Source organism: Bicyclus anynana, chromosome 23 (assembly GCF_947172395.1).
Source record: "Bicyclus anynana chromosome 23, ilBicAnyn1.1, whole genome shotgun sequence".
Classification (NCBI taxonomy): domain Eukaryota; kingdom Metazoa; phylum Arthropoda; class Insecta; order Lepidoptera; family Nymphalidae; genus Bicyclus; species Bicyclus anynana.
In genome coordinates this window covers 8,349,608-8,360,064 of record NC_069105.1, presented here as the reverse complement: position 1 = coordinate 8,360,064, position 10,457 = coordinate 8,349,608, and the positions used below count along the sequence as shown (strand labels likewise).

At 38.4% G+C, this 10,457-nt stretch overlaps 1 protein-coding gene across 1 annotated transcript in view; it reads left to right on the top strand.

The window, feature by feature from the left end:
* Positions 1–734: 734 nt before the first annotated feature.
* The window catches only part of LOC112054571 (protein kibra), a 118,510-nt gene continuing 108,787 nt past the window's right edge, over positions 735–10,457 (top strand). The window contains exon 1 of the mRNA XM_024094406.2: positions 735–1,150. Within this exon, the coding sequence (XP_023950174.2) occupies positions 1,023–1,150 (128 nt within the window). The 5' untranslated portion in view covers positions 735–1,022. The remainder of the gene's footprint in view (positions 1,151–10,457) is intronic.

Genomic DNA, 10,457 nt, shown 5'->3' with positions numbered 1-10,457 from the left:
AATGAGCATGGGTGTTTTCCAGTGTCCGGATGTATTTTTTGGCCGCCTTTGCATGCCAAGTTTAGATTTTTAATAATTTAAATGTTTTTATTTATCACTGTATTTTTGTGTGCAACAAAGTTTTTCTTCTTCTTCTTCTTTTACACACAACTGGACATTGTAGACAATATTTAGGTATTATTTGGTTAATAACTTTCGTTGTTATGCCACCAAATGAAATTAAGACAATTAGACACATTTGTTCACCTCAGTTTCGACGAGCTAGTGACATATCTAAAAGTAAAAAATCATTGACTTTAAGCGAATTTCAGTAAAATATGATTTAACGTAGGTGCATACTGAAATACCATCACTAGTTAGTAGCTGGGTGACCTAATCCAAGCCCTAATAGCAACAGATTGAATGTATGCAAATGCAAATTGACTCTGCAAACGACGGATCTAAAGTAGGTAGGTATCTCGATCTAATATAGCCAGATACGTATGTAGGTATCGGCAGCGTATGTATGTCTACATACGCTGTGGAATGCGCGCTGTATAAATACAGCTATATGCGCATATAGGTACGTACAGACGAATCGTAAATAGATTGAATGGATGCCTACATAGTTTTTGCTCACATGTATGTTTATTTTGCAGTATCGCGTACAAAGCACAGCAGCCAGTGGACAGTGGATCATTGCTGTGTGAGCCCGGCCATCGAATGTAATGTAAACATTGTGGTCATGAGGAATGCATTCAGACTAGGTGCTCGAGGATATTATCATGAGCGTTGATAACGTGGCGAGTCGCGAGCTTCAGTCAGCGACGCGAGTTCGCGCGGAGCGGTCGTGTTGCGTCAGTGCCGGTTGGACGCGCGCAGTTGTTGCGCTCGCGTACGCGCCGCATTCCATCGTGGGGGCCCTTCGCCGCCATTGGCCGATCCGCGTGACGTCATCCTCGTAATGAGGTATTCAACATGGCCGTGTAGCTAGTTCGCGAGTGTGCTTCGTTATTCGTTTGAATGGATTTAATCAGTGAAATATGCCAAGGAGACGAAACGGTGAGATACCCTTGCCCGACGGATGGGATTACGCGAGGGACTTTGATGGAAAACTGTATTTCATCGACCACAACAGTAGAAAAACGACGTGGATCGACCCGCGGGACAGGTAAGTTTTCCGAACATAAGTGTTAACCCGTAAGCGCCCCATGTCAAAACTTCACATTCCAATGCGATTTGCTGTGTTTCCATACGGAATTTGCGGACTGCGGACTGTGCGTTCGATAGTGCATGTACTGTTCTACGATAATACAGCGAAGCAAAATGTAAACACGATTCTAAAATAGAATAAATCGTGAAAAACAAACTGTTCTAGCCGCGAAGCTGTCGCCAACTGGCGGCAGGAATGCACAACCGACTCGATTTCACACGACATTCCACAATTGACTAACAACAAATGACCTAAACACAAATTATGTTTATCATTCTGTTATCCTTTGGAATTCGTGTTGCGTTCGGCGTGTCGTTTCCGTGGGGCTCCGATTTATTTGGTGAGCGGCGATAGAACGCAACTAATGAGGCCACGGAACTGGTTCACAGCAATGCGAGCTGAACTGGCGCAGAAATAATTCGATGAAGCGTTCGTATCGGACACGAGTGCCGTGTGGATGGTGCGTTTCGTAAGGTGCGCGTACACAAGATGCGTGCACTGCACTGGGGGGAGACGGAATGCAATGCATAGGCAAGTTGTGCGGTGTGAATGACAGGCCGTAGAATGCGGCTCGGGCCCGCGGCAATGGTCGCGCCTTTCTAAAGCGGCGCTGCCCCTCCCCCCTCGCCTCACCCACCCTCGAACCACCTCATCCAAGTGCAGGTGCTACAACACATCCCTATTAAATGCCGATCGTGTCTATCCGTCTACTTGTCTTAGTTAAAACGGCACCTGCATCATTGTTCAAAAAAATTAATCCACCTGCAGTACGAAATGCGAACGCGTTACCGTTAAATTGTAGTGATGAATTTATGGTAAAGTTGCAAAAGGAATTCCAAATGACCATGTTGACATACCTGTATGTTTGTTGAATGGTGGACGAACGAAAAAAATAAAAGGTCCCGTAAACGAGCAAACTTTTAGTCAAATTAAACGTCTTTGTTTAACAATTTGATCAGCAATTTGCCAAACAACTTTGTCAAATATATTTGATCGTTAACATATGCCATGGTACTTGTGGAGAAATTGGAATGCATTATCCCAAATCCAAAAGTAGCATTTGAATTCAATGATCAAAAAATCTAAGTAATTGAAACTATACTACATACTAAATGACTCACTATAACGACGTCATATTAATGAAATAGAAGAGATCCCAAATCTGTGAAAGAAAAAGCAGAAAGGTTTAATAATTTGATGATATAAAATACAAAAGCAAATAGCAAAATAAAGGGGCTCCTGCTCGATAAGTAGTTAAAAACTGTATCTCGGTGATCTGGGACTTACCTATTATATTACAACAAAATATAATAAAAAGTTAAACCGAAGATGGTTTTAACTTTTAAGAGATCGTTACAATTTTATAGCCGCCAAAATACGATTAGGTACGTATAATTTTATGTTCCTACCAAATTGGTGTACCCATAAGAATAAAATGCATGACTGACATGCATGATTTTACGACAGTGGATTAAATTGATTAATCCTAAGAAGACATTCAGGAGATCTGGTTCCAGTGTATTGACGCCACAATAAAAATGGCCGCTGACACAGGAAACATAAAGTTGCTTTTTTAGTGTACCTTTTTCGCGAGCCGCATTCCGATCTCAACAACACGGGGCCCTAAATTCACACTTTGGACAACAGTCTAAAACAAAACGAAGCTTAATTAAAAAGGGTAATTTGATTTAAGAATCTCCAAGCACTTGCCGGTTAAGTGCGATTTTTAGTTCTTTTTTTAGTATTTGATGAGTTTGGATTCCTGAATTTCTGATCAAAAGTCAAAATTAAATCATTATTATAATTTAACTATAGCGGCATAGTCTAATATTAGTTATGTTTAGTTATATTAGACTATACGAACAAAAACAAGAAATTGGTCATATAGTATAGTCGAATTCAAAAGATTATTTGTAATTGAAAGTATAATAAATTGTACTCAGAACGCGTTACCTGAGTCTGGTAATCGTAAACGACCCAAAAACTCATAAAACGGTAAAACTAGAAAAAAATCTAAATTAAGCAGCGTAAAGGAGACGAATATGTATTATACTAAATGCGTTAAGTACTTTGCATAGTATCAATGTGCTATAAGTATCTATTTTATTAGAATCTTCGAACATAATTAAAAAATAGTTGTATCTAAAGAAGTATTAGGAGACAGGTAGGTTTTAAGGTTTTTAACATTACTTCAGGATCACCCCAACGCAATAACAATTAAGTAAAAAGACTTATTTTACCGTTAAATTTCCTTTTCACAATAATGAAAATTAACCTAAAAACTAACCTCCGATGGTACAGTAATAGTCAATGTAGTTTTGTTAGTAACATGTACTGCAAAACGCACACAATAAACCGGGCGACTAAGCCAATTTATTAACGCTAAAAATAACATCGGTATGTCTCCAGTGCATTTAATGATATTAAACTTTGAAGGGAACCACGACAGTAAAACGCTGATTAAGAAAGTAATTAAATACGTCGTTTCGAATTTAAATGATATTGAAGTAACGTTTTGAAAGAAGTAATTTTTATGTAATTAATTCTGTATTACTAATAACGATAACTTTGGGTCTCTTTTTAAGAAATTACGTGACCGCTAGGTCATGTAATTTCTTAAAACATTTGAGATAAGCAAAGATAGCCACTCAGTGGGCGATGGAAAGAGTTCTTCAGCTCTCTGCATTATGGAATCAGAAATGAGAAAATTGGTAGAATAACCAATATTACCGATGTAACTCAACGACTTGCAAAGTTGAAATAATAGCTTTAAGTGGTGTACATAGAAGAACCGAAGAATGTTTGGGTCCCAAGGTGATGGATTGGAGAACCAGCACTGAAAAGCGCAGTTTTGGTTGACCCCAAACAAAATTTATTTTAAATAAATACTAATTAATTTGATAAGTGATTGGTATAAAGCGTAATAAGACAAGGAAGATCGTAGACTTTGAAGATATCGTGTACAATAAAAATAAAGCAGAGGCGAAAAAAACCCGACATTCTATAGATACGCATTAATTGGAAGAAAAAACCGTTCATTGTCTTTTTAACCACGGAAACAACTGTATAACTTGCACATCTATTGGGAATTTATACGTGCTTGTTTACTGTAAACTAGTTATGCCTCGCAACTTCACCAGCGGTAATTCCGTTCTTATAAGAATATCGGGATAGTGATACTTCTATGCTACTCCAAGCTAATCTATAGCCATCCTGTCGGGCCAACGTCCTTTTAATCTGAAGTTTGAGTATAATGAAGCCACCTCGTGATGTTCTTGCAATCGGCAACTCTGGCACAGGTGTTTTCACCTAAACCTAACGATGACGCCGGTGCGGTCACATTAAGGAGTCTATAGCAAGTACACGATCTGACGTTCCATCTCATCATTTTCGCCTAGCCCTCCTTCTAGAACTTAGCTCTATTAACTAATCCCTTAACTCTGTCAAAACCCTCTTCAAAATCCCCTAGCTGCTGTAGTTTCAATAGAGTGCCAATACGATGAGGAATAATAAGAAATATTTACTTCGAAAAAACCTCATGGCTTTTGGCCTTTAAAGTAAGCCAGTACCTTAAGTCTATTATTAGAATAAATAAAATATCGTGAGATTGCATTGTTGACTTGTCCATAAAAAAATCCAATGCATTTTCACTCGTTAGTAGTTACTTTGTACGCCTTCGTTGCGGCAATGCATAATTCTATGGTACAGTGAAATTCGCTTTGAATACCTATGCGTATTCCCTTAGGTGGATGTTATAATATGTGGGAATCAGCGTCATACTTGACTGCTTTGGAATGCGTCAATACAAATTTGCATGCCACATGGGCAATGAGATTTGCTTATTTAATATTTATTGCGGATTCTCTTGGGCTTACGGCCAATGTAATGGTTATGTGTGCACCATAAATTGATTTTGCAACATGGGACTGGTTTACATTAAGTAACTACTCGTGGATAACTAAATCTACAATTGCCGAAATTACAGCCTTTAAGCTAGAGCCTGGATGACCAGACCTGTGTCACTTTGTGAAAGCTAAAAGCTTGTCTTAAACGATGTTTTTGATAAATTATGGGCGCCACGACACTTAGGGCGTCTCTTGTGAGTCTTAGACCTCAACTTAGAGGATTGTTCGGATAGGGTGTTTTGACCTAATGTAACAGTCTTAACGCCACCGTTTTCGTAGATGAAATGTGTTAGAAGAAGAAGTTGCCTGACAAGCGTTGTCGGTAGTTATGTCGTCAGGATCGCAAAGAACATTTTTGGGCGTCGGAGTACTATCGACTTTTGGATCGTGGGTGTCATTTGTGCGTAAAACTGAACTTCCTTCTTTTAACGCTTGTCTCTACTAAGTATAACCAAGACACCGTGTTTTAGACGAACCTAAAAAAATAATATTGTTTAGGTACCTATTCTTATAATGGTGATTGCTTCACATATTTGTATGGATTGTACGTAATATTCTTCTAATAAGTGATCACAAGTTTTTGCTTTACGCATTAATATGTATCGGGCAACGCAGCATCGTCTTCCAAGATTGTGTAAACCAAGTGTGTGTAAATCTATGTGGGCACTTCCCACGCGGTGCAAGCCATCAAGCGTGACGTATAGGGGCTGGGCATTTTACTGCGTTTCTTGACATCTAATGGGGGCCATGTTCTGTTGCGTATTTAGCAATAGCAATTAATTGTGCATATATTTTGCTAAAGCTCCGCGGGGCTTTTGTGAGAATATTGTCTTTCTGTCCTATTTGCTTAGTCACTTTAACTAGCAGACTTGATTTTTCAAAAGTGCTCACTTATAATATTATACCAAACACCGAAAATTCCGGGTGATTATCTTCATCGGCCTTTGATTTGACGACTACTGAACCGAATTAGCTGAAAATTGGTATTGAGATATAATATAGCATGGATTAACACATAGGCTTTTTATGCTGAAAAAATCCATGGTTCCCGAGGGATTTGAGAAAAACCGACCGCTAGTGTACAATAATTGCATTATTTACAACATTATTACTCTACACAGTGAATCCGATCCGATTGCCTCCAAGCATTTTTGTCATTAATTTTACTGTTCACTCAACGATTGTTTCATCAGGGTTTAAGCAATTAACATACCGATTCCGTTGGTCGGTCAGAAATTACTCATAGTATAACTATTGGAAAATTACTAACTGGAAAACTGGTAGGTACTTAATTGTACAGGCGGGGCGATCGTACGCGATACTCCGCGTATAGCATTGTTTACAATACGCATACCGCAGAGATAAAGATGTCCTTGGCGTTTTTTTTGCTCCGATGCGCATAATAACATCGCTTCTATATACCGAATTATTGTTATAAATATGTTAACTATTGTTTATTAACAAAAGTCTTTGAAAGTTTTGATTAAAGTCTTCGAATAGCGCGTGTTGTCAGTGATGACCTATGGTTTCGAGACTTGGTCGCTAACTGTGGGGCTCATAAGAAAGCTCAGAGTCACACAGCGGGCGATGGAACGAGCTATGTTAGGATTATCATTTCATCATATTCATCCAATCGGTTGAGTAGTTTAGCGGTGTATAGGTAACAGACAGACAGACAGAGTTACTTTCACATACCCTGTATAGATTCATAATGATTCCTTAGGATAGGCAGTGGCTTTTTGCATCTACGAAGTATACGCCACTGTTGAGAATGTAAGGCAATGTTGCCAAAGTCCTTGGCATATATTCCTCAGGATAGGCAGTGGCTTTTTGCGTCTATGAAGCATACGCCACTGTTAAAGAGTGTAAGGCAAAGTTAACGGCATATAGATATACAGGTTCATACGCCACTGTTAAAGAGTGTAAGGCAAAGTTAACGGCATATAGATATACAGGTTCATAATGATTCTTCAAGATAGGCAGTGGATTTTTACATCTATGAAGTATACGCCACTGTTGACAATGTAAGGCAAAGTTGCCAAAGTTCACGGTATAAGTCGTAAGTACCCCGTCAGTATGAGAGAGTATTCCTTTAGTTCTTCTAGCGCCTAGAGAGAGACTAGAGGGGGCTAGAAAAGAAAGAGGCGAGAAAGATAAGACTCCAGCCCTTCTGCTCGACCTAAAGTGTTTTTCAAATGACATGGGTACGGTGACAGTCGCCTGTATGACGTTCGTAATACGCACTATTATCGCGAATCGTCGCAAACTTTCTAGAGTAAAATGAATTGTCACCCGCACCATTCTACATGAAACGAACAGATGGTCTAGTGGCAGTTTGATACTGTGACGATCACGTTAACGTAAACGCGAATTACTAAGGAATTGAAACAGCGCCATCTAGTGGCACTACTGCACAACTGTTTCATTTACATATAAATTCGCTTTTACGTTTACGCGATAGTAACAGTATGAAAACATTGAAAACTCCTAGGCACAGTTCTGCGTTCTGTAGACAGAGTTCTGCGTTATCTAAACCGGTGACGCTATTGCGGAAAAAAGAAATAGTAAATACTAACGAATGTTCAATCAATAATTAAGAGAAGACCTCTAAAACCTTGCTAGCTTACGTATGCAACCTATTAACTGAATAACAGGGGATTACGAACTAATGACGATCGATTTACCATGAGTTGCTAAGCATAAAGACCTTCAGTTGATGTTTACATACGAATGCATACAAAGTTATGCATATTTTCAACGTTATGTAGCTGTATGTAATTAAATGCAAGCCATACTAATCTCTACTAATATTATAAAGCTGAGCAAAGAGTTTATTTGTTTGTTTGATTGAACGCGATAATCTCAGGAACTACCGGTTCGATTTGAAAAATTCTTTCAGTGTTAGATAGCCCATTTATCGAGGAAGGCTATAGGCTATTTTTTATCCCCGCATTCTTACTGGAATTGGAACCACGCACGGCGTCAGCTAGTGTTATGTAGACTAGCTGACGCCGCGCGGTTTCACCCGCGTAATTCCCCTTTCTATATGAATACGGGGATAATATATAGCCTATAGCCTACCTTGGTAAATGAGCTATCTAACACTGAAAGAATTTATTAAATCGGACCAGTAGTTTCTGAGATTAGCGCGTTCAATCAAAAAAACTCTTCAGCTTTATAATATTAGTATAGATTAGTATGGCTTGCATTTAATTACATACAGCTATAAGTATATTAGTATACATAGCTGACGTCCTGCGGTTTCACTCGCTTAGTTTCCGTTTCCGTGGAAATAGGGGGATAAAATATAGCCTTTGACACTGACAAATAATGTGGCTTTTATAGGTAGAATAATTTTCAAAATCGGTTCAGTAGATCCAAAGATTACCCCCTGCAACCTTATAAACTTTTTTTGACGGCCTCCGTGGCGCAGTGGTATGCGCGGTGTATTTACAAGACGTAGGTCCTGGGTAGACGTAGATCTCAGGCTGGGCTTCAGGTTTTCTTAATTGGTCTAGCTCTGGCTGGTGGGAGACTTTGTCTAGTAATCCACCCTACCGACGCAAGACGTACCGCCAAGCAATTTAGCGTTCCGGTATGATGTCGTGGGGAATTTCATCCTCCTCCTAACAAGATACCTCGCTTCCATCTTAGACTGCATCATCACTTACCATCAGGTGATATTGAGGTGAGTTAGTCAAGGGCTAACTTATAAGGTATAAAAAATACATATGTACAGAAAAAAACCTAATTAGTATTAAAATATAGACAACGTCATAGTAATTTATGCGTATTTGGCAAGATGACGTGTGGGTGTTGAGACTTGAGATGGAATTTTTGCATATTTCTAGCCGTTTCACCTGTATAATGATAGACACACACGGTCAAATATGCTTAGGCATGTAAAAAAAAATAGATTATAGGTAAAAGTATCATCTGGTGCCTACTGACAACTTTTCTTGGATATCATAGAAATTAGAATAAAAAAAATATAGATTACGAGTACATTGTGGCCAGTGGCCTAATTCACTATTTTGGTCTTTATTATCAACCTATTGAAGTGGACAACAAAGTGTCATATACATAGTATCCACCGTAAGCACCGGATGACATTTGTAATTTGTGTCATAGTAATATGTGGATGACATTTTGTCAATTGATTTGTTTTTTATTTTGATGGGTTGATAATAAAGACCGAAATAGGAAATAGCCCGCAGTTGAGTTGTTATTGATTTGATGTTAATTATATTAGGTATCCAACATTGGACAATGTTAGTCAATTGACTGACAAGTTCGATCACAGTCAAGGGCCAATTAAAAAAAAAATACTTTTTTGTCAAGTTATGCATATAATTATTTATTTATTTTATTTATTTAGTATTTAATTCTCTTTAGAAAATAATAAAAAATAAAACATGTCTTTACGAACTCTGGTTCACACACCACTTGTCCGGTTGAGTCGTTACGATAAATTCGAAATGTGTTAACTTGATGCATGACTTGGTGTTAGGTTTATTATCGTTACGGAATTTCTCGATTCGGTCGCCGCGCTCAAAGCCCGCGAAGCTATGCTTAAACTCAATCGTGTAAGGCCGGCGTAAGAGACAAGGCGAATTTTAAGAGGCGATAGATGAGGCCATAAAATTTATTTACCTAATTTGCATAAGCTTATAATTGTAGGGGCCAGCTAACTTGGTCAACAGAAGAATGTTGCCCATACACGTTTTTGCTTATTCGATTTTGAATGTTTTGCATTAAATTTGATTATAAACTCTATGTTAATGGATATTAGGCTTGATTTAGCATGACGTATTTAAGGAGGTCCAATAAAATTAAACTAATTTGTGCAGTCGTGTCGAAAATGTTTTTTTTTTTTATTCGAAAGCAATTAACTGGGTACTTAATTAGGAAAATGTTTTTCTGGATGTGTTTTGAAATACCCCGTAGGTTCAATGGTTAGCTTATACCCACCATTAGCTTATATCGGATGTCCTGGGTTCGAGTCCTCGGTCAAAATACTAAACTTTTCGTAATAAAAACCAAGAGTTGGAAGATGTGTTATTCTTGTATCCTTGATCCCAGGAAAGCATGTTTAGGGTTAATTTATACGAGCGGCAACAAGCGGCGATAAGTTAAAATAGGCTGATAATTATGACCCTAAGCCCGCCAACTCCCGTTGTAGCAGCATGGTGGGTCTAAGCTCCATATCTCTTAATAAGTAGGAAGGCCTGGCTCTGTAATGGGCCATTCCAATAGGCTGACAATGATTGTGAATAAAAATTTTAATATAAAAAATTCAACCGACTTCCAACTCAAAAAATAACTTTAACTAAAAAGCCAAAAATAACATCCTACCTATG